Below are 15819 nucleotides of genomic sequence, written 5' to 3'. Positions count from 1 at the left end.
GCATCAGAACTGGAAGGGAGAGTATGCTAAGGTATTCTGAAGGTAAGCACTCATATAGCCAGGGCTCCTGGCCCTAAGCTTTGGGGTGATGGAAGCTGGGAGGGTAATACAGGCCACAGCAACCTTTCTGGTAGCTGAACTGGTAAATGAGTAGAATGGATTGTATGACAGCATGGGAAATTAGAAAGAAAAGCTAATTGTTTAAATTTTGTGTGCCTTCTGTCGATGTCTGACTGACATCAGGTGTTAGATCTTTTGAACTTGTCTAGCAGTAAGCTGTTGCCAAAATGAGTTTTTTTCCCCATGCTTTTTCCTCCCTGAAGTGCACATTTTCTCCCTTGATCCTTGTGTTTAAACTGGCAGCCTTGATGACCTTGCCAGAGGGGTAGCTTAAAAGCTTGATCTGCAGGAGGCTGCACCCTATTGTTGGTGTGTGCAGTTCTGGTGTCCTCAACATGAAAAGGACAGGGAACTGTTGGAACAAGTCCAGATGAGGGCCACGAGAATGATCAGGGGACTGGAGCACCTCCTGTATGAAAGACAGGCTGAGAAAGTTGGGGCTGTTCAGGCTGGAGAAGAGAAGGCTGCGTGGAGACCTCATAGCAGCTTCCCAGTATCTGAAGGGGGCCTATAGGGATGCTGGGGAGGGACTGTTCATTAAGGACTGTAGTGATAGGACAAGGGGTAATGGGTTAAAACTTAAACAGGAGAAGTTTAGATTGGATATAAGGAGGAAATTCTTTCCTGTTAGGGTAGTGAGGCACTGGAATAGGTTGTCCAGGGAGGTTGTGAATGCTCCATCCCTGGCAGTGTTCAAGGCCAGGTTGGACAGAGCCTTGGGTGATATGGTTTAGTGTGAGGTGTCCCTGCCCCTGGCAGGGGGGTTGGAACTAGATGGTCTTAAGGTCCTTTCCAACCCTAACTATTCTATGATTCTATGATTCACGGTGTCAGGGTGGTCCTTGAAGTGGCTTCCCCTGAGGCTGGAGTACAGGGACAGGCTGGTGCAGGCGAGGTGGTGGGAACGCAGGAGGGGGAGTGTGGAGAGGAGAGCTATGGGAACGGAGCCCGGGCCTTCAGTGGCAGGTAGCCATTGAGCAGTTTGTTGGATATTTTTGTGGTATCATAAAGTGTTAATGAGCCTTAATGTGAATTAAATTGTTAAGCTCCTATGGGTTGAGAGATGTGAAACTATGAGAGTTGGCCTTCATAGCATAAACCAGTAAATCTGACAGGGAACTTAAGTAGTTTTTCTTCCTTTTCAGCGTAAGATGCTAGCAAGCCCTGTATCATAAAAGACAAATAGAATAGAAAGGTAAGGTTTGAAGCTAGTAATGTGTACAGATTTTCCTCCCTTCCCCCCCTTGAAATAACTGTGTGTGTGTGTGTGAGGGAAAAGTATTCACTACAATAACAAATGAATATTGCAATTTGATGGTAGAGGGAGCTAGATAGGTTTTAAAGATAGGAAGGATCAGTATCGCTGATAACTTTCTAGTCTCATGTATAAGTGATAATTTAGATGAAAATACAGCTTCTTTCACCTTTTAAAATCTCTAGGCAGCTTTTTTTTTGTTTAATTTTGCATACAGATATTGTTAGGAGTCTTTTATACTTTGTATTTTTGTCTAAGAAGAAATAAATTTTAACCTAATGCTTTTGTGTCTGTCATTAACAGCCTGGTGGTATTGCCACTACAGATTCATCTTTCCCAGTCCTGTTTCATTTGCTATTCAGGAGACAATAGGCTGCAGTTTGATGATGATTTCTGATCATTCTGTGTTCTGCATATGTGTTTGTATACTTCAGCCAAAATGATGATACACCTCTTTTATTAGGATCATGTATCTCAATTACCTAAATACTTGCCTATTTTGTGTATCCTTAGATCTAATAAAAGGTATAAAATCTCCTTTTCTACCTTATTTATAATGTTAATTTCATTTTCTGCAATATATGTTTGTAACTTCAGTAACAGGAAGGAAATAGTAATTAAAAAAAAAATATCCTGTTATTATAGAGAAGGATAAAAGCCTAGATCTTCCTAGGCAGGCAAAGAGCAAATCAGTTGTAGACAAGCTGAGTTTGGTCTTTATTTAAAGTGTTAGTAGATGTATATACCCAAGAACTGCTAAAGGGCTGGAAGGGAGCTGTTTGATCCAGCTGCAAGTCTTTCTCAACCAGAAGTGAAATGGAGCATTGCAGTATGCAGTGAAAGCCTGCCCTTTACCCTGTGTAACTCTTGGCAGTGTGCTTTGCATTTACTTGCGGAGCAAACGTTTTTGGAGACTGTTTTCATTGCGTTTTCCCATCTAGAGCTATATTCAAGTTCCCTTTATCTCCACTCTTTCATCTCTGTGCAGTTACAGGCTTAGGTTTTGTGTATGTGTGGCTTGTAGGTATTTTGTGAGGGTTGTGACCTTTCACTTGCACATGAATGTTTCATGCTCAGTTACCTAATTTTAGTCACAAGAATGTATTTTTTAAGACAGAAGGGCCATTGTCAATTGTACCGACTAGAACAGAGGATATCAGTCAGTGATTTCCACATGAACTTTGTTGTCCCAGATGGATAGATGTGTTAGGGTGGCCAGAGTTAGCCAGTGAGCTCTCTGGATCATGGGGAGGTAGCAGGAAACACCTGTATTTTTTGGAGTCCTGTGTGGTTTTGGTGACCCTATGTTATGCTCAACTACTATTTCACTCACTGAATTAAGGTCCTGCTTACTCTTTTGTTGTTTTGTTTATTTATAAACTGGAAAACTGTTCTGATATTGGAATAAATGTCCCAATGTGCTCTTAAATCAGTCTTTCTTAATCCCTGCCTTTTGAATGTTAAACTTTAGTGTTCACCCTTGTAGACTCTCAGCTTCATTCTAGAGATGGAAGTCCGTGTCTTGGCCTCTTTTTTTGAACTAAAACTTTTGGGTGTTTTTTTGGTGTGTATTCCCTTCAAAGTCCCTTCTTTTAAAATGAAGACATTTGGGTAGCAGCCTTGCTTGCATTTCAGTGCATTAGTTTATCACCCGAGGCTTCTAAGAAAGTAGATGATGAGGGTTTAAGTAGCTGCTTTGTTTGGGCATAGATGTTTTGTTGTTTTTTTTTTTTTCTTTTTTTAACTTATTTTTTAGTATGTATTGCTGTTCATTGAACCCTTAGAGTGTACTGGTCATCTTCCTGGAAGCCTTGCTTTCTATTGATATAAAAGCTGCAGATTTCCTTCTTGGCTGTGTCAAAAAGAGAAAACTGGCCTGTGGCAGGGAGGCAACTGTCTTGTGCTGTGCACAGGCTTGCATCTAGAGTCTATTGCAGACAGGTAATAGCTGACCAGGAGGAAAGACTTCAACTGGTTGCCTAATCTCCTCAGATTTTGTTTGCTTGTTTTAAATATTGGTCTTTTTAAAATTGCATCTGATCTCTTGGCTTATGAGTGAGCACACTTTCTGGTAAAATTTGGACTTTGAGGGTGAAAAACAAACTGTACCTTTAGTTCTTGCTCTGACTTTAGTTATTCAAAACCCCACAAACAGCACCACAAACAAAAATCAAAACTAAGATCAATCTTGCAAGACTCCTCACACAAAATTAGGATTGTAGTAATAAAAAGTAACTTTTCTCCTGTTTAATCAGATGTGATTATTGCACTGTGGGATAAAGAGTTTTCTAATGGCAAGTTATATTAAAGCATTAAAGTTACTTGAGAAAGTCATGTTTCTGCTGAAAGTAATTGAGGGGGCTTCAGAGACTGTAAAGTTTGTTATTTATGTGGTTTATAAAAATCCTTTTCAGGAACTGAAACTCTCTGCAGCGAGTATTATTTTTTTCAGAAGTAGTAGCAAAAGTATTTCTGGTCATTAGCTTCATAATGTTCTTTTCAGAAAGGAAAGAACATTCTGCAGCCCCAAATGCTAATTCTTTTATACTTGCATAGTCCTTGAGAGTATTTATACAGAAGTTCCATGTTTTGCACTGGCTGAGGTACTTTCAAAGGTGAATGTGCACTAAGGCAGGTTTGCTAACTTCTCAGATTAACAGGTAGTGAACTGTGCTTTGCAGTGGAGTAATTGCCTGGAGAATTTTTTTCAATGAGAAAATCAGAAGTTCACTCTATCGTACCATATGCAGTTCACAGGGTTGTAAGAACAGAAGACATCTCAGAATGAAGAACAGAAATTTGCTGTCTTCATGTCACCCTTGTTTAGGATGAATGGTTTGGGTTGGAGGAAATCTTAAAGGTCATCTAGTTCCAACCCCCTGCAATGGGCAGGGACACTTCTCCAAGCCACGGCCAACCTGGCCTTGAACACTTCCAGGGTGGATCAGCCACAGTTTCTCCGGGCAAGCTGATTTTCTTTCATCTGGGTGGTTAACTTATTTACAAATATTTACTTGTAGGAACATTCTGTGCAGAAAAAGAAGAAAAAGGATAAGCATTCAAAAAAAACTAAGAAAGAAAAGAAAAAAAATAAGAAACAAAAATCTGAAAAGAAGGATGACGTACTCGATAGTTCTTCGGTAAGTAAGACACTTTAAAATGCTTCAAACAACGTTTTTAAAACCTGTGGCATTTTAGCCTCTGTGGGCACACATGGTTAGTAAAATTACTCCTTATTCTTACCATTTTCTTTTGGGAAAAATTGTGGTAAAGTTTGTCTTTTTAATGTACTATTTAATCAATTTAAAAGTTGCTGTTATAAGTGCTTGTGAATTTTATAATACTTTATTCATTCATTAGGATCTAAGGAATTTATAGTTTTTTAGCAGAGAGAAATTGAAGAAAATCTTCATTCTAAGGTACGAGTGGAAAAATTCGTGGGTTTCTTGTAGTCAGTGGTAAATGGCAGAACGAGGTGTCTAAAACTGCAAGCACTTGACTTCAGTTTTAAGCATGAGTTACTGCTGCGTTTTTCCATGGAAACACTCAGCAACATGGGAGTTGTATGTGGATCTGAAGGAAGGCTAAAACCTGTGCATTTGAATCTGTAAGCAGGTACCTTCATATGGAGAGCCATTCCGTCAAAACGCTACAGTGACTTTTAGAAATCTGGATGTTGCTTTCTGGCAGCATTCTGTCGAGCACCCTCCCAGTATTTCTGTGCAAGTCAGCACTGTGATTTATTTTATTTATTTTATTTTATCTCATTTTATTTTATTTTATTTTATTTTATTTTATTTTATTTTATTTTATTTTATTTTATTTTATTTTATTTTATTTTATTTTATTTTATTTTATTAATTTTATTTTATTTATTTTATTTTTTTTTTTTTTCTCTTTGCAGACAGTCTCTCTTATTGAGTGAAGGAACATGCAGTATGAAATCTATTTTCTGGGGACTGGTATCAGAGGTTAACTATGCTTTTCAGTGTGGGAAGTAACCTAAGGCACAAATGTCCCACATTTCCCACTGGAGTCATCAGAATCCTTCAGATCACGTCAGTGAGTTCTAGGCTGTCACTGGCTGATACCTTCAAACCAAAGTCTGCTATTCCCATGACAGGTTCATGTGAATAGCAAAGAAACTGTTCAGTGGAGTCCTATTTGCTTCTAGTGTGAAATATCAGTGTAGTTTGCAAGTGTAGGAAGTTGGATATGAAAACAGGAGATAGCATGTACAGTGCTTTATATTGTACTGTTACTGATTTTACATTTTAATGTAAAATATACTTTGTAATGAATTTAGATTTTTAAAATTTTGGGTTTTTTTTGTAATGTCATAAAAGCAATTAGTTTGGGTTTTATTTTTAATCTGACAGCTTTAACTTTGGCAGTGTTATGCTAATAAAAGGTCAGTATAAGCTAGTGTTATGTACTGTAATATATATGGTGGAATGTTTTGATCATGAAGGATCAATCTCCTATGGGAATATCAATATTCTGTTTTTATTATCATAGAATGGCTTTGGTTGGAAGGAACATTAGAGATCATGTAGCTTCACCCCACCTGCCTTGGACAAGGGCACCTTCCACTAGGCCAGATTGTACCAAGCCCTGTCCCACCAGGTCTTGAACATTTCCAGGGATGGGGCAACCACAACTTCTCAGGGCACCCTGTTCCAGTCTCTCCACCCTCATAGTGAAGAATTCCTTATGTCTAATCTGAATCTACCCTCTTTCAGCCATTTCCCCTTGTCCTTATAAAAAGCCTCTCTCCACCTTTCTTTAGGTACTTTCTCCAGGCCCCTTTAGGCACTGGAAGCTGCTTTAAGGTCTCCCTGGAGCCTTCTCTTCTCCAGGCTGAGCAAGCCCAACTCTCTCAGCCTGTCTCCACAGCAAAGGTGTTCCAGTCCTCTGATCATCTTTGTGGCCCTCCTCTGGGCTCACTCCAACAAGTCCATGTCCTTCTTATGTTGGGATCCCCAGAGCTTGTCGGTATTTCTAAATAATAAGCAGAATTATATTAGTAATGCTAATCAGGATCAATATTGATTATCAGTATACTTGGTAAAGTATTGCACTTTATCAACATATAATAATATGTTAAGGTGTTATTCTTTCCATTTAACCCTGTTTTTAGGATTCTTCAGTTGAATGGGTTGAGTCAAATGTGTCACAGTCATGCAACACAGAAAAGGCTTGGAAGGTCAACAAACAATCAGATGTTGTGAATGAGCCCTCCCTGCAGGTAAGCAGTCTGATAAGTACTCCAGAAATAAATCCAGCATGACTGAATGTGAAACGTGCTTAGGTTTCTTGACAGCTGTTTTGCAGTCTGTTGAACAAAACATATTTTATAGACAAATGTCTTTGTTTAGCTAGGTAATGTTACATTTCATTTATTGGATGACTTCTTTACCTAATAGTTGGTTTGTATTTAACTACACTTAAAGTTGCCTTGCACCAATGCCTTTCATCATGTTTTGAGGCCCTAGCAACTGAGCTTGGTTTCCTTGAAGAGGTCCACTTAAAGACCTTGATGAGCATTTTGTTTTTTCTGCAAAATTTCAGTGGCTGTTCTACATTTGAACAAATTTTTGCTTCTGTGATGCTTAAGCAGATACAAGGAAGAGAGGTCTAGAACTTTTAGCAACAATATTGATGGAATCAGTGCTTCTTTTGATCATCCTAGGTAAATCCTGTGCCCAGTAAGCAGTGTTTATTCTGGAAAATGGAGTCATTCTGAAATGAAGTGCTGTGATTTTAGTGACATAAATGTAGTCACATATCACGACTTTCTCAGTTGTGTGGAAATTATGATTTTTAATTTAGTGTCCAATTCCACTCCTGAAAAAAGTCCCCTTTTCTCATTCTGTATTTGTGCAACTTGTTGAAAGAAATAAAAAGGATCTCTGAATCATATCTGTCTTCTTGGAAAAGTATAAAGTAATGAAGTACAGATCCTTCTGTATGTCACGATAATTTATCCTGCAAAAACAATTTTATCCAAGCGTTTCTTGTATAAAGTGTGCCTTGTGCTTTTCTATTTTTGCATAAAGAGTTTGCTTTTGAAAAGAATATCCTGGTCATTTCTCCTTTTTGTATTTTGGCTCCCATTATGAAGAATTCTTGGTGCATATAAATCCATTTTCTGTTGGATTAAACTAAATTAGAAGATACGATCTCAAAGTGCACCCAAGATGCTCCACAGGACCAGTCTCAGACTAGTCCAGAATAATTACTTAAAAAAAAATGAGAGAGAGAGAGAGACACAGACACCCCATTCCCCATCCTCCCAACTGCAGATCTGAGGCCTATGTAGAAGTCACAGCCAGACTCTTTCCATTGATGCCTGACAGGACCAGAGGCAATAGGCAGAAACTCAACGAGTTTCTTTCTGAACATCAGGAAACAGTTTTTTAACGTGAGGGTGACCAGGCACTGGCACAGATTGCCAGGAGAGCTAGTAGAATCTTCAGCCCTGGATATTTTTACAGGCTGTCTGGTCATGGTGCTGGGCAACTGCTTCTGGGTGTCCCTGTTTGAGCAGGGGAGTTTGGCCAGATGACCTCAAGAGGTCCATGCACATCCACTTCTGATTATCCACGTTGCTTACTCATGTGGGCATAGACAGTATTGAATCACTTGAAGATAGATTATTTTTCAGTTCCTTCTCAGAGGACATGTGAGAAGTGGAATGTTGTGTTTCACGTCTGAAACTCTCTGGTGTGTTTGCCTAATACAATTTTTAAATAACAGAGAGTGTGACATATATCATCTGTTTGGATTGACAACTCAGATTTGAACGCTACTGAAGATATGAAGAGTCTTCTGCAAGGACATATTTCAAAATTGATGCAATCTTGCCATTTTGTTTGCTTTACTATCCACTGAATTGTCCCAAATACTTATTTTTGTAGAGTATGTGTATGTCACTGCTTTCTTTTGAGGCTTCAGGTTTTGTGTGCATAAAGGTAGTAGGAATATCTAGGCTTTTTATATGTTGCTTTTGTTCAGAGAGTGGTTCTCATTTTTAAAATATCATTGGTTTTGTAAATGCAGTTTTGTACCTGTTATTACGGGTACAGTTCACAGAATTCAGATGTGTAATTGTTTGAGGGTGCAGTTAGTGCCTAGATACTTGAGGTATGAACTATGCTCAATTACTGTTTGTAAATTTTGTATATGCTAGAAGGGATGGAAGAGGTCATGAACTCAGAATTAGCGAGATGAAAAGGAATTGATCTAGACGTACACTGTTTAAGTAAATAGTAAGCTTTTATATGGTTTGCTTGTTTACTGGTATCTTCATTGTGAAGATGTATTTCAAATTACAGAAAGACATTTATGAAATTTGTGTAAGTGAATATTAGAAAAATTAAAGGTTTGGCTTCCTAAAATCATGTTTGCTTTTCATTGAAGTATTTGTGTTTGTAAAACCTATGCTGTTTACTTTAAGTAACATTTGTCAGCAGTTGCACTGGTTTGATTTGTACCAAAGCCATGTTTTTGTTAGAAGTATGAACACTGATTCTTTGTGTTTATTTTAAAGAGAGAAGAATGGATGAATTTAGACTTCATGTTGTTGAAAACCACTTCATCAGCAGCTGTCAGAGGGGAACGGCACAAAGAAAAGATCTTAGAACGGCAGAAAACTCAAGAGCTTGAGCAGGTAGGAAGAATTAATAGAGCAGCTTTTTTCTGCATCTTGCTAAATTTTGTGTGATGAATGAACCAATGAGTTAGTACAAATATGTAAGTCTTTGTATAGTTTCTGGACAAATGCCTGATGCATTGTGTGGTAGTGATTTTTAATTGAATTTGTCAGTTATTTGTTCTGTTTGGGATGGGAGGGGTTCATAAAACAGGCTTCTCTTGTGGAGAAAAGCCTTTGAACTATCTTCTGTGTCAGGAAAAAGATGGTTTTGTTAGTACTAAGTTCTGTGATATCTGAAGGGCTTTTAAGATGTTTTTACTTAATAACAGTGACAGACTGCTTTTCTGGCTTTATCTCTGTGTTGTGTGGAAGGAACACCATTCTTTTGTGTCATAAAGCTTACCTAATGTACTGTGTTAAAGTTTAGGGTGCTGCGGCTTGTTTTTTCCGGAAGAAAGAATTCAGAGCAGTTGGTGTACCTTTCATGCTGCAGTTGTGCATGAACATGTGGGGAGATCAGGGTCTGGATGGGGAAGTGATTGCTGTCACTGAATTAGTTCTGTTTACATACAGTTGCTGGCTGCTTCATTTGCTCATTCAGCTCCTTAAATGCAATGCAGTCTGATAGGAAAACAGTTGCTGATCACTATCTAATAGTTACTTGTCCTCACATCTTATAGTAGGCCATTTGTTACTCTTAGATTATCCAGTTAGTTGTGTTGTGGCTAGGAACCAGGTTTACTTGGTATGCTGTTCTTGTATAGTACACAGCACTGTCTTTTGAGTATGGATTAATCTATTTGGGTGTTTTTCCCTACATAAGTTTTTGCTGAGCACTTTTTCTGAATTGTTGAAGGATGAAAGAATGTGGAGATCTTAAATCATAAAAATGTCAGCATGTATTATATGGTTAATGATGGTTTATATGTATTCTTCATCATGGAAGAATATGATTTTTATAGACTCTCCCACCCAACTACTTGTTCTCCATGCAGGTTTATACTTTTGTGCTTTCTTCACCAGAATGTATTTCTTTTTTCTTTTTTTTTTTTTTTTATACCTAAACCAATGTGAGAGCACATGCATGCAGCATGCCAGTAGTGGTGATGAATTGAAGATAGACCATAGACAAATTCAGAATTTAGTGCTGGAATGCCTCATCCTAATCCACTTCTTCAGTGGACTTCCTTGCCTGGTTCCAGAGAAATCAGTTGACAGAATCACAATAAGCAAACTTGTTTGAGGGTGAAAAGCAGGAACTGAGGTAAAACTAAGAGCCCACATAACAGTGGTCCTTCAGATGCAAGTGCTACACTGGCAGTGCCGTCAAACAGTAAAACTACTTCTGTGTAGTAAGGGTACCAACTAAGCACATGTTTGAGAACTTTGACTCAGGGTGGAGAATTAGCTTTATTTCCACTGACTTCAGACAGCAGAAGATATGAGTAAGCTGCACTATTCCCACACTGTCTCTTACAAACAGTTATCAAATATTCTAGGAAATACATGCTATGCACACATTAAAATTATTTCTGTTTAGGCCATGCTGTCTGAGAGAGAACTCAATCCCTATTGGAAAGATGGTGGTACAGGTTTGCCACCAGTGAAAGATGAGGCAACTTCAGTTAAGAAAGGTAAACAGCAACTTTTATTATGAATATTAAATTTGTCTCCAATCTCTGTGTTGCTAACAAGTTACTACTAATCTTAATGTAAAGGAATTATAATAATATGTTATAAAATAAAATCTGGGTGAAAATTCCGTAGTGAATGTTGGGGTTAATATCATAGTATGCTGTTTTGCAGAATTACTTTTCACTGCATTTTCATCTTGAGTGGTTTGACCTTCAACATCTTAACAGAAATTCTCCATTTTGAACTAATTAAAGGAAAGTATGATTTAACCAAGACAAGATAAATTGTTGTCATCTCATTTGGTTCCTTTCATTCCATTACACAAATTATAATTTTAAGATACTCATCCACAGAAGTCTGAGTCACATTAAAATGAAGTATATTACTGATTCAGTTTGTGAAAAATGTAATTTCTGTAACCTTTTCACTTTTTTCCTTACCCTAGGGCTGTTCTGCCTATAGCCAGCAAGAGCAGTTAGAAAAATATTTTTTATAATGTCATGAAGTGTTTAGTATGTGATAAGAAGGGTGCTTGTATTCTGTCAACAGGGAACAGTGAGGTCCCTGGATTTTCTCTCTTTGGGAGCCTTTTCTTGCGGATAGGCTGTCCTGCTAACTATTAGCCTCATGCCCACTTCTAGGAGTCACAGAGAGCAGTGATCTGTAAGAGGTGACAAGTATCAGTGAATATGTGCTCCAATGTTAAGACCTCTGCTAGCTTCTCAAATGGAAAGCAATGTGTTATTCAAATTTTTTGAGAAGGGGAATGCACATGTTTGTTAAGTAAGGGGTAAGCCAAAGAACGGATAGAAGAAACGCCCCCGAACTTCTCCTATGCCACTCACAGTATCACAGTATGCTAGAGATTGGAAGGGACCTCAAAAGATCATCTAGTCCAATCCCCCTGCTGGAGCAGGAACACCTAGATAAGACTCCTGTCTTGGAAACTGCTTGTTGCATTCTGTGATAAAATGGAGAAGCGTAAATTAACTCGGTGTACTACTAACATCTATCCAGCATAAGCTTAAATTAAATCAGTGTATTGCTGAAGTAAATCCAGCATTAACTTACACAAACATGTAATTGTATTACTATATTCTTCCTATTTTTCTTTTGCACCCCTTCAATTTTTACATTAAGTTAAGGCTTAATGTTTTGTACAGAGAAAGGTTAAATAGAAGTAACTGTGGGGATATAAAGCTACAACCTCTCATTGTTTTCTACTTTAGTTACTGTGGTAGAAGACGCTGGATTAAGCTGGTTACGAAAATCATACCAAAGGATGAAGGAGCAGGCTGAGAGAGAGAAACGAAATGTTGAGGAAATTGTAGCAGAGAGATACGGGGTAAGAATCTTCAGCTAAATCTTTTTTCATACTATGAAATGCTTGGAAAAGGTTGCTTTCATCTAAAGGTACAAATACTTAACATGTAGTATAACACATATGGAAAGGAGCAGGAAAAAAGAGCTTCTGAAGCTTCTCTTGAGTGATGAAGAGTTTAAAGCTACCCAGCCATTTTATCTTTCTTGTTAAATATTTTTTAATGTATGGGATCCTACACCAAATTTAAAACGCTTATCTTTTACATTAGGAGGTTCAAATGATCCCAGTTACAAAGTACCTGAGTGCTTCCAAAATTATTATATATGCTAGAAAACATATTTTGTTCTTGTGCACCTACCAGATAATAATGCACATTGAGAATAACAATAATGCCAGGGTAATTTGGAGAGCTGTGTCAGGTTTTACCGAATGTGATTCTTCTGGCCACTTGTGTTCTGCTCAGACCAGATATACAGAAAAAGCTGCTTGCTTCTGAAGGGCTTAAAAGTCTTCAAAATTTATTTTTAATAAAGCAGTCTGCAATAACAATATTAAGTCTTCAAACTTGCCCTTCCTACATATTATAGTATTGTTTTTTAAAGCATTCATTGAAGGTGTGAGGTGTTGAATTTTGGCCATGGTGTTACATTTGACTTTTCTGTGGGCTTTTTGGTAAGGCTAGGTTGGTTGTAGAAATCCTGGGTAAGATGCTATGATTCCATACTACTGTCTTCAAACTGAATTGTAGTCACTCCTGAGTGATGAACCTAACATAGTCAGTGCTGGTAGAAATTATTCAATACCAGTGCTTGAAAAGAATTTTAATTTTAAGAATCTTTCTCAAGAAGCTGGAGTTCAAACAGTGTGAGCTACTCTGTCTGCTGAAGTGCAGGACAGTGATCAAAAGAGATCCCTGTCTGACTTGCTTTGGTTTGTAATGTTTTGAGGGGAAAAAAATTAATTGGTGGATTTTCAGCTCAAAAGAGGGAAGAGGAACAGTCCATATTTTGCATAATTGCCTAATGGATAGAATATTTATCCAGAAAGCCAGAGACAGTTCAAAGACTGAAGCTAAAGATTTTGCACCCACTTTCCTGTGTTTTCAACAGATTGTAAAGTGGTTTAGTGGGAATAACCATTGCTTCTGTAGAAGCTGAGCATCTAGTGAGCATAAGTGCAAAGTTCCCGAGTAAGAAAGAGGAATCCTTTCTCCCTTGCTGAAGCCCCAAGTTTCCAGCTTGCCAGGAGGAGACAGTTCTGAGGCCCTGGTCCCTGTTCTCAGGAGGGCTTTAGCACTTTACTTTAGAGCCATGGGATGGAAGTTAGAAATCGTCTAATCAGAAAGCCTTCCCAGCAGAGTATCTTAGACATGAGGTTCTAAACTCCCTTTTTCATGCTGGTCTTCCTTTCCACTCCATGCATTGTCCATTGCACTCTGATTCATTTTCACAGAATGGTGCCTTGCTTGTAATACTCGTAGGAAGCTTCACAACACCCCATGATCTGAAAAGCAGTATGACTGTTCTATTCTTTCTTGCAGTCAATGGAGATATTTCAGTCACGATTAGATGAAGCTGAAAAAATTGCATCAAGAAAGGAAAATTACTATGGAAGCGGAAGATGGAAGAAACCTTACTATTCAGAAAGTGAGAAAGAGAAGAAAGAACAGTATATGAAAAAGGAGACACGAGATGAAGATGGTAGGAACAGGAGCACTTTTGGCAGCTATACTAGGGAGAAGTATGGCAAGGGATTGGCGCAAGAAGACAAAGATCACAAAAGAGACACACCAAGAGAAGACCAAAAACATGGACACAGTAGCACAGATTCAGTATTGAGAGGCTCCAAAGCAGAACAATATTCCCATGAAAGACGAAGTCAAGGAAAGAGTTCATCTCTAAGCAGCATGAAACACAGATTTCTGAAACCCTCTGAAGATGATTTATCATCTTCACCTAGAGTCCACGATTCACAGCAGTCCTCTTCCAAACTGACAGTTCATAGCTCTTTGAGTAGCCGTTTCCAAAAACCTAGTGAGGATACTGCACTGTGGAATAAAACACACAGAGAAGATAACAATGAGAAATTAATGTCTGATCAAAAATCATCAGGTACTAAGGAACAAGTTCATGACAATAACAGGGAAAGAACTCCAAGTAACGTAAAAGAGAAGTTGCATCAGGAGTACCCAAGCGATATCTCCGGGAAGAAACAAACATTATCTGACAGTAAAGCATCGGGTTCTAGGTATTTGACAAACATCTTTACTTGTCTTTGCTGTATTTTTCATGGCAAGGTGTACCAGAAACTCTGTCTTCTTTATGACAGTATTAGATCTGATTAAATGAGATCTTTTTAGTTAGGAAGAGGCTAGCCTTCCGGCTGAGACAGCTAAAATGGACCACTGTAGAAGTGATGGACCCCTACTTAACTTGTCTCAGCATATTTGAGAATTGCTCATGATTGGTTATTTTCTGCTTCCTTCAGTTCACACTGCAGTAAATTCATCTCTTAGGTAAAAAGCCTACAAACTGCTATCTTAACTGTTGTTTAATTTATAAAATTGAACTTGAAATGTTAGAAAATGCTGACTATAACCTGAAATAATTAATGCAGCAGGGATAGGTTTGCCACCTGTGATATGAGCTCATATGCTAAAGTAGTAGCATTTGAAAAATAGTAGAAGGTATTGACTACAAAAATGCATTTCTGTGGAAAAGAGGGAAGATTAATAGGAGTGGGAAGGGACATGCAAACTAGCAAGTGGTAGGAAATACAACCAAGAGTAGTAAGGAGAGGTTGTCAAGAAAGTAAGTGGTAGAGAACTGAGCTTTTGTCTACTCAAGGACTCATGTTTTCCAGTATTACCAGCTTGCTGGTTCTTCCAATGATGTGAACAGTGGGATTATTACTGTGACTGTTCTCCTTCAGATCTTCCCAACAATAGGTATGCATGTGCAAAAGTATTTTATAGTTAGGATGGTGTTATTTAGTTGCTTGGGAAAGCTGGATAAACAAATATTCTTGGTCAGAGTATGCAAGAAGGATGATACCTGGAAGTGTGCAAGGCTAGGTTGGATGGGGCTTTGAGCCACGGGGAGGGACACCTTCACTAGACCAGGTTGCTCAAAGCCCCATGCAACCTGGCTTGCAGGGATGGGGCATATATATCAGTACAGTAGGCATATAATATTTGATTACACAGGTAAATATGACTGTTTTTCTATGGGTTTAGTGCTGCTGGTGTTTTACAGAAACACGTCAAATGATGAGCCACCTCGGATCCTTACTGAAGAGGAGATGAACAAACTGGGAGCAAGGATTGTGAAAGCAGAACTCATGGGAGACATGGTAATGCCTATGAAAAATTTTCACGATTTACTGCAATTTTTCTTGAAAGCTGATAGTGATTTAGTTGTTTAAAGAAAAAAAAAAGTATTTAAGCAAATAAAGTCCTGCAAAATTTATCAGTTAGGACTTGAAGATACTGCTTTTACTGTAACTTCTGTTTTAAATGCAGTGGTTCTCGGACTAGAATAGAGGTTCAGGTCCCCAGGTTTTGTAGGCTAGGCAGCATAGCCATAACTTTGTTATAGTATTTAATGCGTTAAGCAGGTAGCAGGTGAAAAATACAAAGTTCCCAGTCTGTGTCGTAGACAGTGTCTGGAGCTTTTGTTGTTTCATCAGCTTTGTCACAAGTAGATGTTTGTGGTCCATAGATCTGCTGTATAAGTATAGTTACTAATTATGATATGGAAATGCAACAACTGAAAGGAACCACAAAGGCCATTACATCCAGCTCTGCAATGAGAACAATGGTTAATAATA

General features: G+C 38.2%; 1 protein-coding gene across 4 annotated transcripts in view; it reads left to right on the top strand.

Annotated features, from left to right (window-relative positions):
• Positions 1-15819, top strand: part of CWF19L2 (CWF19 like cell cycle control factor 2) — a 73449-nt gene that overhangs the window by 9357 nt on the left and 48273 nt on the right. The window contains exons 1-8 of one of the 4 annotated variants that reach the window (XM_061374453.1): positions 1291-1315; positions 4396-4515; positions 6516-6623; positions 8928-9047; positions 10573-10666; positions 11897-12012; positions 13532-14238; positions 15246-15342. In XM_061374453.1, the coding sequence (XP_061230437.1) occupies positions 8940-9047; positions 10573-10666; positions 11897-12012; positions 13532-14238; positions 15246-15342 (1122 nt within the window). In that variant the 5' untranslated portion in view covers positions 1291-1315; positions 4396-4515; positions 6516-6623; positions 8928-8939. Of the gene's footprint in view, positions 1-1290; positions 1316-4395; positions 4516-5267; positions 5438-6515; positions 6624-6995; positions 7068-8927; positions 9048-10572; positions 10667-11896; positions 12013-13531; positions 14239-15245; positions 15343-15819 lie in introns of those variants that run through there. The other 3 variants (XM_061374451.1, XM_061374452.1, XM_061374454.1) reach the window with 3 other exon arrangements.

The sequence above is a fragment of the Neopsephotus bourkii genome, unplaced genomic scaffold (assembly GCF_033783945.1).
Source record: "Neopsephotus bourkii isolate Nb327-2 ecotype Australia unplaced genomic scaffold, CSIRO-AGI_Nbou_v1 NB_1638, whole genome shotgun sequence".
In the NCBI taxonomy this organism is placed as follows: domain Eukaryota; kingdom Metazoa; phylum Chordata; class Aves; order Psittaciformes; family Psittacidae; genus Neopsephotus; species Neopsephotus bourkii.
The sequence above is the reverse complement of the archived record's forward strand: the minus strand, read 5'-3'. Positions and strand labels throughout refer to the sequence as shown.